The 18104-nt window shown below is 38.5% G+C and overlaps 5 protein-coding genes across 5 annotated transcripts; 3 read left to right on the top strand and 2 right to left on the bottom strand.

Annotated features, from left to right (window-relative positions):
* Window positions 1-2192: 2192 nt before the first annotated feature.
* LOC145905448 (uncharacterized) lies at window positions 2193-6268 on the top strand. Its single transcript, XM_082992653.1, has 2 exons — window positions 2193-3221; window positions 3609-6268. The coding sequence occupies exons 1-2, from the start codon at window positions 2243-2245 to the stop codon at window positions 5726-5728; spliced, it is 3099 nt and encodes a 1032-aa protein (XP_082848779.1). The 5' UTR covers window positions 2193-2242; the 3' UTR covers window positions 5729-6268.
* Window positions 6269-7159: 891 nt separating this feature from the next.
* Window positions 7160-11596, top strand: LOC145907195 (transmembrane protease serine 9-like). The gene is made up of 10 exons (XM_082994627.1): window positions 7160-7193; window positions 7394-7553; window positions 7695-7851; window positions 7993-8220; window positions 8430-8581; window positions 9267-9352; window positions 9586-9745; window positions 10415-10571; window positions 10747-10974; window positions 11435-11596. Exons 1-10 carry the CDS (start codon window positions 7160-7162, stop codon window positions 11594-11596), a joined length of 1524 nt encoding a protein of 507 aa, XP_082850753.1.
* Window positions 11597-13702: 2106 nt separating this feature from the next.
* On the bottom strand, window positions 13703-15331 carry LOC145905573 (acyl carrier protein, mitochondrial-like). Its single transcript, XM_082992815.1, has 5 exons — window positions 15215-15331; window positions 14939-15109; window positions 14253-14369; window positions 14100-14187; window positions 13703-13942 (listed from the first exon to the last, which is right to left on the bottom strand). Exons 1-5 carry the CDS (start codon window positions 15227-15229, stop codon window positions 13851-13853), a joined length of 483 nt encoding a protein of 160 aa, XP_082848941.1. The 5' UTR covers window positions 15230-15331; the 3' UTR covers window positions 13703-13850.
* A 271-nt stretch (window positions 15332-15602) lies between these two features.
* LOC145905574 (protein chibby homolog 1-like) lies at window positions 15603-16367 on the top strand. The gene is made up of 3 exons (XM_082992816.1): window positions 15603-15849; window positions 15976-16091; window positions 16229-16367. The coding sequence occupies exons 1-3, from the start codon at window positions 15648-15650 to the stop codon at window positions 16304-16306; spliced, it is 396 nt and encodes a 131-aa protein (XP_082848942.1). The 5' UTR covers window positions 15603-15647; the 3' UTR covers window positions 16307-16367.
* A 211-nt stretch (window positions 16368-16578) lies between these two features.
* LOC145905575 (mitochondrial import receptor subunit TOM22 homolog) lies at window positions 16579-17860 on the bottom strand. The gene is made up of 4 exons (XM_082992817.1): window positions 17690-17860; window positions 17497-17621; window positions 17182-17299; window positions 16579-16719 (listed from the first exon to the last, which is right to left on the bottom strand). The coding sequence occupies exons 1-4, from the start codon at window positions 17729-17731 to the stop codon at window positions 16642-16644; spliced, it is 363 nt and encodes a 120-aa protein (XP_082848943.1). The 5' UTR covers window positions 17732-17860; the 3' UTR covers window positions 16579-16641.
* Window positions 17861-18104: the final 244 nt, after the last annotated feature.

Raw genomic sequence — 18104 nt, 5'->3', positions numbered from 1 at the left:
ATTATCTGATCGCAAAAGTTTTTCATGTCCGATGATGATGGTGAAATCGCTAGTGCTTGAGGTGGAAGGGGAAAATAATGGGAATTTTGTTTTCCGAATGTTGAGGGAAAGTCAATTGTGCCTTAACCAGTTGTCAACATTTGTGAGTTGTTCGTTAACGCGGGATTGTAAGTCAATAAGTGATGGGGAGGTCATTGAAACCGTGTCGTCAGCAAACAATTTAGTTGTGAAATTGGATACTTGCGGGAGGTCATTGATGTACAATAAAAAAAGTAAAGGAGCTAATGGCGAACCCTGTGGACAACCGCATGTTATGGATTTAATATCCGACACAGAATTACAGCCTTAACTAACATCCCATGTTCCATATTTTAGAGCAGCGAAGTCCAACCCAGAATATCAAATCTGCATCAGAGAAAAATATATTGTGGAGTGTTTGTATTTGTTATCAAGCCATTTTACGTCTTTAAACGTTATTGCTAAATATTTAGTTATTGTTAAAAGTGATTCATGTAATTATTACTGACACCGTTTCGCATCTGTGATGTCACAATATCAATCGTACACGAGATTGCAAAACGTTAAACCTTCCTGATCGTTTTGATCACCGTGTATGGGGTGCAGTGCTGCCGGGTGCATTGTAAACTGGGCGATTAGCCAAAAAGAAAACCTTGTTGGGATTCCTGGTCAAGACAACCTGGGTTCGAATCCCGGTGTGGTCAAACAAATATGAGTTTTTTACCTTTGGCTAAAACACCCTGGGGTCAGGGCCCAAGAGAGAAAAATATGTACCAGTGCGAGGACCTTTTCTTTTGGAGATCATAAAAACATACAGGTGGGACCCAACCTTTACAACAGAAATCCCTTTACTTTTGAGAAAAACAAATGGTGTTCGCGGGCCCCTTTAGTTATTGGCAATGGCCTCGGTGCGCCGCACCAGCTGTACTCCCGTCTCGTGGGGCCTGTCCTGGGTTGTTACTTGTTTATTCTGAGGTAATCTCAAATCTGTATTTAATCATACAAAGCATACAATGGGTTTTGAGAAATCTAAACTATTGGTACAAAAATTTTATTGGTACAAAATTCTGTTATGATGGTAGTTGTAGATTTACGAATTCGGTAGAATGCGAATTAAACTTTTATGTGTTGGCTGATTCCTTTCGTCAACCTGTGGTGGAACTGATGAGGTATGACAATGAAACAATGATGAGTAACGCGATATGGTGAGACGCGATATTCGTGTTAAAGCGACAACTTCAAACAATTTTTTTCCTCCATTCCTACACACTTATCCAACTTTATAACAATTGTCACGTACGTTATATAATGCAACAGACGCTTTTTTTGTGGTTGTACAATGTATTTAACCAGTTGTACAATTCATACGTTTTATGTGTTTGCATTGTCCATTGTGGAATTGTTAAAACGAGTTTCTGTCAATGATTAAACTTTATGCATGTCTTCAAAAAAGACGTTTTGCTAGCAATGGTTTGTTTTCCAGTACAACGCTTGTTCAATGTGGCAAGCAAACGAAACTTGAGTTTCGAGCATAAATGTAGACTTTCAATGGAAACAAAAGCTTCGACTCGACTCGACAATGGAGAGAAAGAACCAAAGAACAAGCTCTCCCAGCAGGGGATTACCCCACTGTTGTTGACAATGGTGCAATAACATATAGGTGGTTGATTCGGCATGAGTTTCAGTCAGTCTATTTGAGTAACTCGTTGATCAGCGGTGAAGATTGTTTGTTGGATCTTAGTGTTTAAAATATTGTGTTTGTATGATGCTGACAAAATAACGGTACATGTTGAGCGATGTATGTGGGTTAACTAGCGAAGCAGTATTGCATTTAACAACCTACCATATGTATTTTCATGTGTTGGACTGGTAGCTGAGGTGTAAAGACAACACAAAAAACTATATTTTTGCTAGGCATAGTATTCTGCGCAAAACAAACATAATGATGACACATAACAGCCTCTAACTGGACCATATTTATGCATAATATAGATGCAATGTATTATTATCAATCATACAATTCTACAAATGGTAAACCTTGCAAAATATGTTGATGAAGTTTTATGTATATATATCAATATTTTAGTTTAAAAAAAGTTTATGGTAATATGTAAGCTAGATTTTTTGTTTTATGACAAATTACATTTGTGCTCATGCATTTGTTTTGCAGTAATACTCGATAAAAGTTTCTGACTTACAATTTTAGTAGAGTTTACACAAGAAAATGAAATCTTTGCGAGAGTATTTGCTGAAAAATGGTCCTCAGTTGTGTCCCAACTTTGAAGGCCTGGCCTATGATGAACAACAAATAAATGAAAAGTTTCAAGAAATCTTAGGAAAAGCCAATGCCAGTGATAACCAAGGCCTAATTTTCTTGGAGGACCTAGATATACAAATTACTGAGAGTGTACAAAGCCTGTTCAATTCTAAACAAGGCAAATACTTAACCCTAAATGCAGTGAACAATACCTTGCACAGTGTCAACAAGCACCTTGAATCATATTTGTGTTCAAACAAATCGGTCGATGGAGTAATGGCATTTATGTTGCGACATCCTGCTGATTTTTTAGTCTGGGGTGATTGTGTTTACTGGACAGATGGAAGCCGAAGAGCCCCTAATGTAAAAGAATATGAAACTCTTAAGGAAGTTGTACCCCAGCGCAGTGACGTCATTTTAAACAGCGAAATGAACTTTCAAAAACAAACAAAGAGTTTTCAAAAACACGTCCATCCAGACCTACTTGAAAGTGCTGGCCTTTTTCGATACGAACCTGGAAATCCAAAGCAGCATGACACATCCATTCGATTATCAGTAGCTTACCTGTTAAGCCTTGTGCAGGCCAGTGGTGACTCAGGCTGCACGCTCAACGCTCTTGCAACAAAAATAAAAAAGGCGTCTGTACAAATTTCACGAACTGTTTGCCCTCGTGCAGGCAATGCCGCTGAATTGGTGAAAGACTTCATCGGAAAGCACTGTCAGTCTTGTGTTGTGTGTACTGACGGTCGAGTGTTTGCACCTCGTTGTAAGGCTTGGGAGAACCTGTGTACTAAAGCTGTGCAGAGGCTTGTGAAGGCAGGTTTGGCTGTCGAAGAGGAACTACCAAGTATAGCATTCAACGCTCCGGCAGTAAATCTAGAGAGAATTGGAGCTCCTGTGGAATTAAGCCAAAATATCACAAATCAAAGAAGGGAAAACAAGCAAGGTAAAATATTTTAAGCATAAAAAAGTCAATGTCGATTATATGTAGGTGTATTGGTTATAAATCTTAATACATTAATTGGTTTCCAATTTACTTAACGTGTGTATCTATAGCTTTCTATCGTAGAAAATTTTAATATGCGATATTCTTACGCTATCAAAGTTGTATAAAGTGGCACAAGTCATGCTTATTATTAATATATTACTCATTGGTTGCCCACACAATCGTTTGCGCCGCACCGCATGCTAACAACGCTAACGGGAAACTGGATTTCAGATTGATCACTTCTCACCTACACGTTGTGTCAAAATTGTATCACTGTTTTTTACGGCGACACAAAATTGTTGAGATATCCCAAATGGCATAAAATACATCTGTTCAAATATTTAGACACAGACGAGGGCTGGGAGACGGCCACGAGGAAATCGAGTCAGCGCAGGGCATCCATTCAACTCCCAATGGCGGAAAACCCCAAAAGCGCTACTCCAAAAAAGAAGAAGAATGGTAATAATAATAGACGACGAAACAACTCAGAATCAAAAGCGTCAACCTCGCCGACGTCTGGTTCACACAGACCCGGGCGTGCAAATGAGGACAAGTCAAAAATAAATTCCAACTCCAGACCTTCGTCATCACGGTCTCACCCACCCACTCCTAAGCGTGCAAGAGCCAAACGTGCATCGACCTCAAATTCATCCAGTGGTCCTACGTCACCGATGACGTCACCACGTCCTGGCTCCGCCTCGCCTGCAGTCTCCATGAAGTCGCCAAACGGCGCAGAGAAGTTAGCAGGTCCCATCAAAGAAAGCATTGTTAGTCCGACCAGTCCAAAGTCGACGAAGCCTGTAATGTCACAAACAGTAATGGCGCCCTGGGCGAGAAAGGAAGACATGCGTCCCAAGGTAACCTTGAGAGAGTATAATCGCACCCCCAGCCCAGTTGAATCCGCAACCCGACGGAAATTATTTCCTCCAACGCCATTGGTAAAAATACCTGTTCCATCAAGGGATGTGAATAAACAGAGTGCAAAAACACCTCAAGCACCAACCAGAAAGCTCAAACCGCATTCTCTGCCACCTAGTGTTAGTGATCCGAAGCCGAAATCACAGGCAACACCAGTCCAGCTGAAACCACAGGCAACAGCAATACCAGCACAGATGAAATCATCGATAACACTTCAACAAGTGATGCCCCCATCTTCGGCACCATACGTTGGTCCTTATATCCACCGCATGGTTTCTACACCTCCAGTTCTTGTAAATCCGTTCTACCCGCCACCTTCGACGCAACACATCTGGTCGTTTCCCCCGGCTCCCCCCGAAGTACCACCAGTATTTAGAATGCAACCGAATATACAAGTGATGCCAAACCAACAGCCTTTGAGGCAGGAACGGGTTTATCTTCAGCCAAAGTTGGAAGACCAACATATGATGACGCTGCAGCAGCAAAGTCATGATCTGCAAAAGCAAAACGTGCAACAAATGCACTTGCTGGCAGTACAGATGAAGCGGAAGCAGGAGCAAGAGCAGTTGCAAAAGAAACGACAGGAGGAGCTGGAGAGAGAGCAAGAGCTAAAACGCCAAGAAGAATTTCTGCAACACCGAAGACAAGTTATAGAACAGCAAAAGCGGCAACAAGAGGAAGAAAAACGTCGGAAATTGCATCAAGAGCAAGAAGAAGAAAAACGGATCGAAGAAGTTTTGAAACAGTCGCAGATTGAGGGACAGAAACAACGGCAGTTGGAAGAGGAAAACAAATTACAGAAAGTCAAGAAATTGAAACAAAAACCGAATCTAACGCATGAAATGGCCAAGACCAATTTTGGGAAGAGTACGAACGATAAAGTGGCGGACGTTGGGTACGTGGAACCGTCGGGTTTGTGGAAACCAAATGCTGTCCAACAACCTGTTCCTAGCTTTCAAGAAAGCTCACAATTGCAACTTAATCAGGTTATGGCAGATCCCTGGGAACAAGCTGGGTTTGTGGGAAAAGGACAACAAGCACAGAATTCGATTGGTTTTAGCCCGTTTCAGACGGGACAAGTAAAGGAGTATGTTGATCTGTCCAAATTGAAGGCCCAGCAGCAGCCTCAACTGACCACGCAGCAAGGCAAGAGAGCTGTTCAACCCAACACTGTACAAGTACAGCAGGCATTCCAGCAGCAAGTAAGGGATGTGGCAGAAAAAACCCACGAACAACGGAAAACAGAAAATCGAAAATCTAAACAACTGGAAAATGCACAAAACCTTTCACCTTCTCATCTAGTGGTTTTTGAACAAAATATTCCTGCTAAACCACAACCTACACATCCCGACGTGGAGCTGATTTTAAAGAAACTAAAAGACCGTACTCTGCACGTGAATGTATTGTTCGTGCAGTATCTCGTCGGAAGCACCAACCCGCCATCTTTTGCATCTGTGAATCAGCTCAACGACTTCATAAACACCTGTCCTAACTTTAAAAGCGAAGGTGGTTTGGTGTGGCAAGTTACCAACGAACGAAGGGTGTAAAAATTTGCTTTCCGTTTACATGTTGTAGATGTTGATAAAGTAGCCGTTTCGTTCTATAAACCAATTATTCCAATGTATAAATATGTATAGATATGCTGTGACTGTGATTTATCTTTTCTGATCGTCGCTTAAATAATGGTTCTAAGCTAAAGTCTTATATTTATTGAAAAAAAAATTCTTTGAGACTAAAGTATGCACTTCGCACGACAAGAAATCCATAGAATTTAAAAATATTACATATTAGGTGCCCCTGACCGTCAGTAAAAGGCGTGCTGTCGCTGTTGCTTCGCATTTGCATAGACACAAAATTAGTTTCCAAAATATTTTTCTGAAAAAAAAACTGGTTTGCGTACTCTCGTTACATCCGTGTATTCTCAGTTTTTGTGTGATTTGAGAAGTCACGTCACTGCGTTTTTTTCTTTTATCGCGTGATTATGAACACTTGGAATATCATTGCAATAACTTCGTTTGCTAGAAAGTGTAATTCCCCTATCATTTGCAATGTATTGTAGAATTGCACTAGATTGAACAATACAAGTAAAGCCCTTTAAGTTGTGATCTGTTACTCCGATAGCGACCTTATCCACATGATTCACTTGCAATGATGAAAACGTGTTGACACACTTAGTTTTTTACCTAAGCTATACGTTTGGGCATCCAGGGTGATTCGAGTTGACCGCTGGTTGCTAGGACAACTATGGCCACAACATTCTCGTTAGAAATACATGGTTTGGTGTAGTTAACTGCCCAATATTAAGGCGGTTCAGTGCAGTTCAAAAACTACGGCGTGTCTCTATATGGTTAGTTGCAATGTAGGCCTACAATGCCTACGATGCCTATAGTGCCTTTACTCATTACCTACAATTCCCACAATGGCATTTTAAAGGCATCCATCCAGTAGTGGGTATGAAAAAAAAGAGTAACTATGAGGAAACCATGCTATGGTTGTGAAACACGAAAGATGCGATTTGAAAAGTGTACATATAGTCTTTTGTTTTGATTATTTTGCTGAAGTAATTATGTTTCAAGTTCAATTACAGCAAAAAGTGGAACTGAATCTAACTTTTTATTGGGAAAATTAGGCTATTAAGTGTACAATTAAGCTGACGAAGTAAGCAAACTCCCGTGAATTATCATCCAATGTACTCATGGTGACACAGCCTTTCCGCCATGGAAAAATGACCAGCTGCTGGGGCCCTGGAAGTTCTTATCTAAGAAAGTCCGTTCGTAGTTTATTTATTTGACAGAAATAGTTGTGTTCTGACCATGCACTGCCATAAGGTATTATTCGCACCAGCACAAAATTCTTATGACCGTGCGAAAATTACATCATGTCGAGATCGCCATTGTTTTGCTGCCCAATAAATAGTGACTGCCAGGCAGTATATTCACTTCTAGCTTTTTTCCACGACGAAAAATCGACTCACAAAGATGAAGTTGTTGCTTGTTCTCAGTTTGGTTGCAGGTAAGATGATTATTTTAATTAAAATCTCGATTTAAATCCATTTTGTAGTGTAAAGTCACATCAAATTTTACAATGAAAACGGTTTTTTTGAAGCTACTTTTATGCACTTCATATGACATTTTTTGCAAAAGTGACATGTTTTCATAATTTAAAGAATCAAAATACTTTATAAGCGTTCAATTATTTCCTACTTGTCGTAGCGGCCTCGGCCGGGGACGAACGAATCATCAACGGCGTAACTGCCGAAAGCATGACGATGACCCCCTGGCAAGTATCTCTTCAACAAGCCGGCAGACATTTCTGCGGAGGTTCGCTGGTCTCTGAACAATTTGTCATGAGCGCTTGCCACTGCCAAATGAGGTACATACACAACCACAATATACTTTTACGATTGCCTGCAAGTTAAGCCGTTAATTCGCGGTCTAAAATGTTACAACAAATAACTAGTAGATTATAAATAATTACAATCGATTAAACTTATGCACAATAATTTGTTTTTAGTGACGTCACAGTCAACATGGGTTCCATTGAATACAAAAACCCCATAGCGAGCATCCCCGTAGATACCTTCAACTGTCATCCGAACTGGAGACAATTGATAATTGATTTCGATTATGCCGTCATAAAGATGGTTGCACCTGTATCTTTCATTAGTGGAGTAAGTAATGTTTGTAAAAAAAATAAGTAACTCAATGTAGTATTTCCTTTTAATGATACAATGATTTTCAGAGGAAGTTTTTTGTAAACTTCATTGTGCTTTGCAAATCGCAGCACAGCAAATGTTGTTTCTTATTTTTAGCAAATCGAGCCCATTATGCTGCCGGAACAAGGGGTGGAATACCCAGGAGGGATGCCAGCACTCATTTCAGGATGGGGTTTAACCGTTGCTAATGCCGACACAGTCCCTGATATCCTTCAGTTTGCTGACACTCAATTGGTTGGCGACCAGGAATGCCTTGAAAGACTTGGTAAAACCATTACTCCGCGCATGCAATGTGCCGGTCTTTTGGGCAACACAGCCTGCAATGTGAGTATGGGCTATCGCCATTTGTCGAAACATTTTTTATTTTAGATAATACGCCACATATTGGATTCGTATATTTCTATGTAAATTAAATCTGTTGTTCAGCCATGATTTGTATACGACAAAAAACTAATTCACTTTGATGTGCCTGCAATAATCATAACGCATTGACATACTCAGCTTTTACCTAAACGATGCGTTTGTGCATCCAGGGTGATTCTGGTGGACCTCTGGTTGTTAAGGACGAAAATGGCAACAACATTCTCGTTGGCAACACATCGTTTGGTGTAGTTAACTGTCCAACAGTAGCAGCTTCAGTGTGGTCCAAGAACTCTGCCGTTAGAGACTGGATAGACCAGGAAATGTCACTTTAAACGGCTTTGCATGTGGCAAATGTATAACTAATTAGTGGCGACAATAAAAATCAACTCTATGTACTGTCGGTTTGTTAATGAGTTATGTAAACTACATACCTAATCACTTCCAAAACGGTTAATTGTGAACAAGAATATGCGGGTATTTTTGTAACAGTGGTTATAAGCATTCTTTTTTCCCTCATTTCCCACTTGTAGTTGTAATGGAATCCTTACTCCCACCACTTACATTTCAGTTATTGCATTATAGTGCCTACATCAGGCACATTTCAAAAATTAAATCCCCTCGCAGTCTGTTTACCGAACAACCAGACCGAAAAAAGTACAGATTTGAATTAGTTCTACGCGACTGCGAACATATAGGGTTTGCGACAAATAGGCTGTTAAGTGTACGCAATTGAGCTGACACCCGTAAATTATTATACATTGTACACCTGGTGACACAGCATTTTGCGATTCTTTTAGCTTGGAAAAATGACCAGCTGCTGGGGCCCGGGAAGTTCTTATCTAACAAAGGTCGTTTGTAGTTTATTTGCCTCAATGACAGAAATAGTTATCGCAGGCAACTGCCATATGGCATTGTTCGCACGCGCACTAATTTTCTATGTTCGTGCGAAAATTACAACATGTCAAGTGCGCCATTGTTTTCGAATTTGATAAATACGTGACTGCCAGGCAGCATATTCACTTCTTGCTTCTTTCCACGACGAAAAATCGACTCACAAAGATGAAGTTGTTGCTTGTTCTCAGTCTGGTTGCAGGTAATGTGAATATTTTAATTTTAAAATCGTCGTTCAAACCCTTTTTGCAGTGAAACCCACATCGAATTTTACAATGAAAACAATTGTGTTTAAGCTTCTTTTATATAGTTCATCAAAGCACCTTTATATCTAAAGAATTTTTGCATAATGATAAGTTTTCCAAATAGAAGTACATACTTTGAATAATAATAAAAATAATTAATAAACGTTCAATAATTTTCTACTTGATGTAGCGGCCTCGGCCGGGCATGAACGGATCATCAACGGCGTAACTGCCGAGAGCATGGCGATGACCCCCTGGCAAGTATCTCTTCAGCAAGCCGGTAGACATTTCTGCGGAGGTTCGCTGGTCTCTGAACAATTTGTCATGAGCGCTTGCCACTGCCAAATGAGGTACTTATCATACACAACCATAGGCGTCGATTTATGGGTGACTGGGGTGACATGTCACCCCTCACAAACCAACAGGGGTGACATTGCATGTATTGTCACCCCTGGATTTCGTTTAAATTAAAACTTATTGTTAGAAAAACCACATACATTGTACTATGCGTTAAGCTAGTTTTAAACAACCTGTATTATTACCGTCACAATCAGGATAAACACAAGTGTCTCTTTGATTATTACCCAACGCAGCAGTTGTTGTGATATAATGGTAAGAATCAGCATTGTTGCGTAATAGATTTGTATAAAACTTCATAATTACCAAATCTGCAATAGACTGATTGAAACAAAAATGTGCCGATTTCAGTAAAGGTGGTCCGTAATTGAAGTGTTTAAAACTTAGTGATACAAAAACATGATTCGATGTAAAAACAAAGTGACACGAAACGAAATTCGCGTCTTTTGCCTATATGTTTAGCGCGATACGACTGACCAAATGTTTTTTACGTATTTTTGAAACCTGGAAAAGTCACCTTTAATATTTTACAAAACGTTAAAAAAAACGACGCCTATGCCTGCAAGTTAAGCCGTTATATCGCCACGTAAAGATGTTGCAACAAATAACTAAAAGATGATAATCACAAACGATTAAATTTATGCTTAAAAACTGATTTTTAGTGATGTCACAGTCAACATGGGTTCCATTGAATATAAAAACCCCATAGAGAGCATCCCCGTAGATACCTTCATCTGTCATGAGAGGTATAGTCGACTGAGAATCGATTTCGATTATGCCGTTCTAAAGATGGTTGCACCTGTATCTTTCATTAGTGGAGTAAGTCATGTTTATAAAAAATCCGTAAATTATTGTACTGTAGACTCAATATGGGTTAAGTAACTCTAAACAGCATTTCCTTTTAATGATACAATGATTTTCAGGGGAAGTTTTTTTCCAAACTCCATTGTGCTTTGCAAATCACAGCACAGCAAATGTTGTTTCTTATTTTTAGCAAATCGAGCCCATTATGCTGCCGGAACTAGGTGTGGAATACCCAGGAGGGATGCCAGCACTCATTTCAGGATGGGGTTTAACCGTTGCTAATGCCGACACAGTCCCTGATATCCTTCAGTTTGCTAACACTGAATTGGTTGACGACCAGGAATGCCTTGAAAGACTTGGTAAAACCATTACTCCGCGTATGCAGTGTGCCGGTCTTTTGGGCAACACAGCCTGCAATGTAAGTATGGGCTATCGCCATTTGTCGAAACATTTTTTATTTTAGATAATACGCCACATATTGGCTTCGTATATTTCTATGAAAAATTTAACACAACCCGACAACGCAGACGGCTCGGTCAGTTGATGTTTATTTAAGAATAATGTATTTCGCCAAACACATTTACTATTCTGCAATACATATTGGACATTTGGAAAAAAAAAAACTTCCGATCGTAAAACTTTATTTATTATTTTGATCGTAAACTAATTTAACCCATCATTCCGACGCAATATCATGGAACGCGTAATTAAATTTGATGCAACTAAGTCCGATTTAGTGGGCATTTACTTGTTCAGCCATGATATGTATACGACAGAAACTTAATTCACTTTGACTTATTTCACTTCGATGTGATCGCAATAATCATAACGCATTGACACACTCAGCTTTTACCTAAACGATACGTTTGTGCATCCAGGGTGATTCTGGTGGACCTCTGGTTGTTAAGGACGAAAATGGCAACAACATTCTCGTTGGCAACACATCGTTTGGTGTAGTTAACTGTCCAACAGCAGCAGCTTCAGTGTGGTCCAAGAACTCTGCCGTTAGAGACTGGATAGACTTGGAAATGTCACTTTAAAAGGCTTTGCATGTGGCAAATGTATAACTAATTAGTGGCGACAATAAAAATCAACTCTATGTACTGTCGGTTTGTTAATGAGTTATGAAAACTACATACCTAATCACTTACAAAGCCTAATCACTTTCAAGAATAATGCGTATCTTTATAGTATTGGTTTTCATCTGTCGCCGCCCAAATTAGAAAATGCCCAAAACCTATGACTATGTTATGGCTGAGATTTAAAACCAAAGTCACTAAATCACGCTTTCAAAGCATGTTCAGTTGTGATGTCCAACAAAAGGACATGGGAAAAAAGAAGAACTAGTTTCCGGTTTTGGTCAATTCCTGATCAGACAATTTAGTAGGACAAACTTGCCGAGCTGTTGGCAGGTGAAAAAATTCTAGCCATGCAGTAGAAGCAGCGATATTATAATTGTGTCATAAACCATGTAACTTGGGCAATCAAGCCATGTACGTAATTAGGGCAACCACACTAACTACGTCAATAAAGTTAAAATTAACATAGGTATTTCTTTTGGCAATTACTAAATTACTTTACTGAAATATCGACAATGAACGAATTTATGAACAACTTTGGACTGGTTTGAAGCTCGGTAGATGTGTATTTAGTTGGACTATGTGGAAGACGAACAGACTTGGGTAAATGAGTTATTTAACTCCAACAGTAACCTTGATGCAATTTGCCTTCGATGCCGAGTTGCAATCGAGACTCAGTATTAGGATCCTCGAGACGCTCTTTTAGTGAACACAGCGAATATTCGAACCCCACGGTCACTCAAGGGGCGCGCACTCCGACACAAAATAACCACACCACAGAAATAAAAAAAATACAGACCTGAATTAACGAAGGATTATCTGCAAATGTATTAACTTTTAAACCGATTGTTAAGTAATAATGGTACACAATTACAATCAGAGTTCGTCAACTATTGTGTCAAGTTTTTTTGACCGCACAGCATCGCCAATCGGCAATAAGCGTGGCACACTGTGAAAAGTTGATACTGAACAAAATACTTTTGCAACTACTAAGTACCAATCTACAACCAATAGCGAAAAATTCTTTTTTTTTGCGTAAGCTTAAACATATGACTAACACATCTCTTTTGTATGTAAGGTATGGGGCCTTCTTCCATCCAAGTAGGACCTTCTCTGGGATTGTTGGTTTTCGCAAGCGTTATACTCAATATCGCATTTTGAAACACAGGTATATAAGTTAGTTTGAAACGCACAGGGGCACCTTTTCAGGGTGGCTGTGGGGGCCCGCTAGTGTTTATGGTCGCGTACCACCCATATCCAGAATATCCCAAAGGTGTGTAGTAAGTACACTGGGGATGTGCCGGCTCGGACACACCGAATTCGATACAAGCAAGGTGCTTGACTAGAATTCAAACAACGGTGCTCGGATTCGGGCATTGGCGCTACCCATATGCACCAAGCACTGATTATGGAACTATAAAAAAGTTAGGTCGGTGCACAGCAGAAACCCCAAGCGTAGTGTATGATTTTTGCTGACTAATATGCAAATTTATGTTGCCATTAGTCGGTCGAACATTGACTGTATTTTCTGGGTTAACACATCCTCTCAGTACGTATCACCGTTTGTGAACCATTGGAGTATGAGGCAGGTGTGAAAACCTGTTGCTTTAAAAGGGGATTTACATAGCTTTAAAATAGGCCCTTTTAAAGGTCAACAATATTCATTTTAGGCTAAAAAGGTCTTTCAACAGCACAATTTTCTCTTTCAACGGCCCTGGCAGAGAGGTCTGGGGAACTTTACGGTTATAAAAAACGCAGGTTTTGACAAATTATTGGAAATGGTGACAGCGGACCTGATTGGGCAACACGGTTAAATTTCGTTCCAGTAAGGATTCAACTGTTGGCATGTCCCAAAATGTTATGAATAACCTAAATTTATTCACTTATTTTAAAAAACTTACCAAGAATAGGAAAACACAATGCTTTATTTATCTGTGTAAAATTATCCGTTCTATAAGATTTTTTCTTTTCACCACTGTTACTAACTGTGGTAATTTTTCACCAAAAAGATTGCTTTTGAATTTACCACTGCTTTTCTAGCATCTGTCCTGGATACAATGCACACTCTTCCAAGTGAAGGTTTAATTCGTGCTTGTGTGAGCAACCTAAAAAACGCCAGAAAAACATTTGAACTTAAGTATAGATTTCGCCACAAATTTCACCACTTGGGACATTTTGAAAGACTCAAACTGGAAAGAAATCACAGAAGGGTTAATCATTGACACACATCATATTTGTCGGCCATATAGTCAACTATTTCTTGTGGCGTCAACAGTTTTTCTGCATCAACATCAGGAATATGATGAGCTAAAGAAAAAAAGGAATTTTTATTTGGTAACACAAAGTGACGTGCTATTGTATGAATTAATAAAAATACTTAAATGTATGCTAGATATACAAAAGACCCAACACAGTGTGTTTTCAAATCAACTTATAAGTGAAAAAAATATGCATAAATAGATACCAAATTCATTTTCTACAGCCATGATAATTTCCACATGATCCAAGCTGTCCAATCCAAGATCTCTCATAAAATGGGAACCAAGTTCAAGCTAAAAAAAACAGTAAGTCGCAGTGATAAAAAATATCAAACCACATTCAGTTACCATTGATTTACCTTTGTTTCTTCAATTTTGTCATACAAGTGCAGAATCTCCATCACTCTATCCGTAATTTCTTTAAGTGAGGAGGGATCCAAACTCATTAACCGTTTTGGTACAGTAAAGGTGGGTGTCTGGTTATGCACAAAAAATAGTCAAATTTAAACAGCATTAAAACTGGCAATTTACACATTAATGCACACATAATTTTTATTTTTAATAAGCTGCACACAGAGCGACTATTCTGTCCTTGTAAGTCTCATCAGTGCAGCTTTAGTGGTTTACTATGATCTTGTCGGCTATCGCAAATAAGACTTGCACTTTGTGGTGACCACATTGTCGCCGCTAACAGTTGGGAATACCAAAGGTACAACTCCCTTCTGTTTGCACAGGTAATTATGTTTACAGGGGATTATGTATATATACTGTGTATTATTGTAATGCTTTTATTTTTTTAAGATTTAATGTTTAGCCACAAAGTAAAATGATATTGGTTGAGCAGACAAATCTTTCTGTTTGCTTGTGTTGTTTGCAATGCAAGCGTATGGTTTATATTCATATCAGTTTCTTCTCTAAAGCTTAATAATTTTGACAGTGTTTAGTAACATAACAGAAATATATTAAGAGTGTGAAAGTTTATCATAAACCTGCAGAATCCACAGCCTAAAACATTACCACAAAAAGGAGTCTGAAAATGTCTCACATTTGTTGGGTTGAATTTTCTTTCAGTGATCAAGATTTGTGATGGCGCAAAGCATTTGGAGGAAAGCCATCTTCCACATTGTGGTAATAACGTCCTTCTTCCAGTTTGAGTGATTAGTCTTGACAAGCCAATGCTTTTTGCACAGTATGCCATTACGTTATAGATTTTGATCTATAAGTTGAATTGAGGTTGACTAAATTGTTAGACTGAAAACTTTTTTGTGCAGAAAACATAAACAAAATGTACCATGCACTTATATTTTATCATGCAACTTACCTTCGACGCCGACATTCAGCTGTGCATTAGACCGTAACCAGACCAATAATTGTGATTTTTATGTATTTTCCGTAAATACTTCAAATCATTTTTTATGTATCTTATCGTAACTTTCGTTGTGTTTTTAGCAGTTTAACGTTTTAGTACAAAAACTTGAAACTTAAAAATCAAGTCTTTTAAAACTTGTTTCTAACGTTGAGCTTTGTTTGGATGTCTATTTGTTCCGCATGACGAATTAATTCCATTGACCGTTTTTCTTCACACAACATTCAAAGGCAAAATTCGCTTGGCGATAGTAAAAGGGTTGTTGTTTCGCTAGAAGTTAAATTTTATGCATAAATCGCTAATCTTTTAACAACTTTTTATCTTGACCTTGCAATTCAGCTTTCATGTTGATGTTAAATATAAACTGTAACAGTAATTTGTGCAAATTATGCCACTTGGGTTACCGACGGTGTTTGGTCAGAAGGGATTCAGCCCCAAAAAGTCAGAGGCCAGAAAATCAGCGTCCCTTTCAAATCTTGCAACACTGGATGCGTCAGATCGGGCTAAAGAATTTGGCCTAGAATATGGTGCAGCATCTCTAAAACTGAACGGAGCTGAATTTAAATTTGAAGATGGACTTTGGCAGTCTGGTGGGTTTAGTTGTGAAAAAGTATAAGCTAGAGCAGACTTTGGCAGTAATGTCTAGTTAATTACATAATAACTTATGTTTTGAATGAATCTAGTGTTAAATAGCAAACTTATTGTACTGTTTACAGAGTCTGGCATTGGCGGTGTACCACACAAGGAGATGATTAAGCTCAAAAAAGAAAATGAGCGTTTGACAGATGAAAACAACTTATTGAAGTTAAAATTAGACATTTTAATGGATATGGTAAGCCAAAATGCAAGAAAATTCTAGCCTAGTGATGGTATAAATGTAATATCAATTCAATGGTAACATTACAGATCTGGTTGAAATACTGTGCATAAAAATAAAATGGGTTTAGTCAGTGCTGACTTTGTGTGCAGGTTGCAGAGACAACAGCAGAGTGCCAGTTGCTGGAAAAAGAAAGAGATGACGCTTTCAGAAAAACAAAGCTCAAATGAAGATTCAATCCTATGCTGTTGCAATAAAACCACTGTGGGCTGGTCTATTTTTGATTTGCACAAGGAGCTCCTCCGTTGCTTTATCCTTGGAGCAATTTCGGTCACATTAACAAACAAAATTATTTTTTTAATATTGTTTTTGTGGCGTTTTTATTTTTGTAAATACACATGTAAAACTTGAAAGCGTTGCTCAGGAACTAAGCACGCCATTACTTAAGATTAAAAAGTAGGGCCACAAAACTAAAGAACAGTAAGTCGTGCTTCTCCAATGTTCATTACATTGAAAAAACCAACATTTGGTTTTCTTGCACAAAAGACAGTGGAAAAACAATTTCTCATCTTGTTGGTGGTGGAGGTGCCATTCCCATCCCCGGAGAAAGATTGGAAACAGCAGCATTTGGTCCAAGTAAAATCTAAAATATTGCAATTTGGAGCTGTTAAGAATGTGCCCTAATATAGCAGTACATGGGCATCATAGTAAGCAGCAGACAGGGCCACTGTTTCGAGCTAATAGGTCTCATTAGTGCATTATGGTGTGATTTATAACGATCTTGTCAGCGAAATAGCTGGCAAGACTTCCAGTTTGTTACCAAACTATCTGCAGCTCACCATAAAAACATTCTTGGTTCTATCGCTCGTATGTTGCATGGGCATGTTAGCAACCAGGCTCCAAAATGTATATTTCATATGTGTGTATAAAATTACCAAGTAAAAGATGTGCTACTGCTACACATTGTGAAGAACATGTTGCACCCTCTAATTTTAGTAGTTTGTATGTAAGAGTTTAAGGACCACACAAAAGCAGAAACACAAATATTTTAGTTAGTAAATGTTGTATCTAATTAGACATTCAACAAAAGATTTGACATCATTACCTGTCTTTGGTGTTGTTGTTGCTGTTGTTCCATGTTGTATCGTTCTTGTTCAAACACAACCGGAACCACAAGAACCATAAAGCCAGCAGTTCCCACCCACATTGCAGACCGGACAAAACTGAAAATTAAAACAAAATATGAAGTCCTTCAACTGAAAACCAAACATTTACATTCATGTGAAACTTTTAACTGATAATTTAATTGTGTTGCACATCAAACTGTTTATATCATGCGAGGTCATGACAAAACACTAATACAGATTAGAAAAAATGCCCAGGGAACTCTGGAGTACATATTGTAGAACACAAATCTTGCCTGTATAATTTTTTTGTTCCCACCACTGTGTAGTGTGCAGTTTTAGATGTAGCAGTCCTTACAGGTTCAGGAAACATTTCTGTCAAACCCCACAGACGTTCAGATAATGTCTCATCTTCAAACTCCTATACACAACATCCAAGGAATTGCTAGAACAATTACTGCTATACATATTACATAGAAAATAACTAACCTCGTCGATGTCATCCTTTAGCTGTTGTAAAACCTCAGACATATTTGCAAGAAGTATTTTAGTATATCGGAACTGTAAAAAAGTATTGTTGCTTTTCACATATGTTCAGTAGCATGAAAACTTTACAAATCTAAATGACCAAACAAACTTTTTCGCTGAAAAAAAAAAATAAACGAAGGAATTAATGAAAAGCTCATGAGCATTCCTTCAGAACACACGTGATCGACATAACATTTTTATGTTTGAAAACGGGAACCTATTTGAAATTTAAACAACAGAAGCAGAAATTAATTTTACAAGATAATTTCTCTATTTAATTTTTTTATTTTTTGGATTTATCTAAAGAAAGAAAAACTAACAAAAACGAAAACAAATTCCGTCAGGTGTCAAAAAAGGGCAACACCAAATAAACTAA

Source organism: Ascidia mentula, chromosome 6 (assembly GCF_947561715.1).
Source record: "Ascidia mentula chromosome 6, kaAscMent1.1, whole genome shotgun sequence".
In the NCBI taxonomy this organism is placed as follows: Eukaryota; Metazoa; Chordata; class Ascidiacea; order Phlebobranchia; family Ascidiidae; genus Ascidia; species Ascidia mentula.
This window is presented reverse-complemented; position numbering and strand designations above follow the sequence as displayed.

What these genes read in the sequence shown, in the direction of transcription:
- LOC145907195 (XM_082994627.1), top strand. Translation starts at nt 7,160, where the DNA reads ATGAAGTTGTTGCTTGTTCTCAGTTTGGTTGCAG. An exon ending in TGTTCTCAGTCTGGTTGCAG is followed by an intron (nt 9,353 to 9,585) that starts GTAATGTGAATA and finishes TACTTGATGTAG; the next exon opens with CGGCCTCGGCCGGGCATGAA. An exon ending in GCTTGCCACTGCCAAATGAG is followed by an intron (nt 9,746 to 10,414) that starts GTACTTATCATA and finishes ACTGATTTTTAG; the next exon opens with TGATGTCACAGTCAACATGG.
- LOC145905448 (XM_082992653.1), top strand. Translation starts at nt 2,243, where the DNA reads ATGAAATCTTTGCGAGAGTATTTGCTGAAAAATGGTCCTCAGTTGTGT. An exon ending in AAGAAGGGAAAACAAGCAAG is followed by an intron (nt 3,222 to 3,608) that starts GTAAAATATTTT and finishes TCAAATATTTAG; the next exon opens with ACACAGACGAGGGCTGGGAG.
- LOC145905573 (XM_082992815.1), bottom strand. An exon ending in GAAAATTCAACCCAACAAAT is followed by an intron (nt 14,370 to 14,938) that starts GTGAGACATTTT and finishes GTGCATAACCAG; the next exon opens with ACACCCACCTTTACTGTACC. An exon ending in GGCTGTAGAAAATGAATTTG is followed by an intron (nt 13,943 to 14,099) that starts GTATCTATTTAT and finishes TTTTTTCTTTAG; the next exon opens with CTCATCATATTCCTGATGTT.
- LOC145905575 (XM_082992817.1), bottom strand. Translation starts at nt 17,731, where the DNA reads ATGTCTGAGGTTTTACAACAGCTAAAGGATGACATCGACGAG. An exon ending in TAAAGGATGACATCGACGAG is followed by an intron (nt 17,622 to 17,689) that starts GTTAGTTATTTT and finishes TGTTGTGTATAG; the next exon opens with GAGTTTGAAGATGAGACATT. An exon ending in AACAACAACACCAAAGACAG is followed by an intron (nt 16,720 to 17,181) that starts GTAATGATGTCA and finishes GCAATATTTTAG; the next exon opens with ATTTTACTTGGACCAAATGC.
- LOC145905574 (XM_082992816.1), top strand. Translation starts at nt 15,648, where the DNA reads ATGCCACTTGGGTTACCGACGGTGTTTGGTCAGAAGGGATTCAGCCCC. An exon ending in AGATGGACTTTGGCAGTCTG is followed by an intron (nt 15,850 to 15,975) that starts GTGGGTTTAGTT and finishes TACTGTTTACAG; the next exon opens with AGTCTGGCATTGGCGGTGTA. An exon ending in TAGACATTTTAATGGATATG is followed by an intron (nt 16,092 to 16,228) that starts GTAAGCCAAAAT and finishes CTTTGTGTGCAG; the next exon opens with GTTGCAGAGACAACAGCAGA.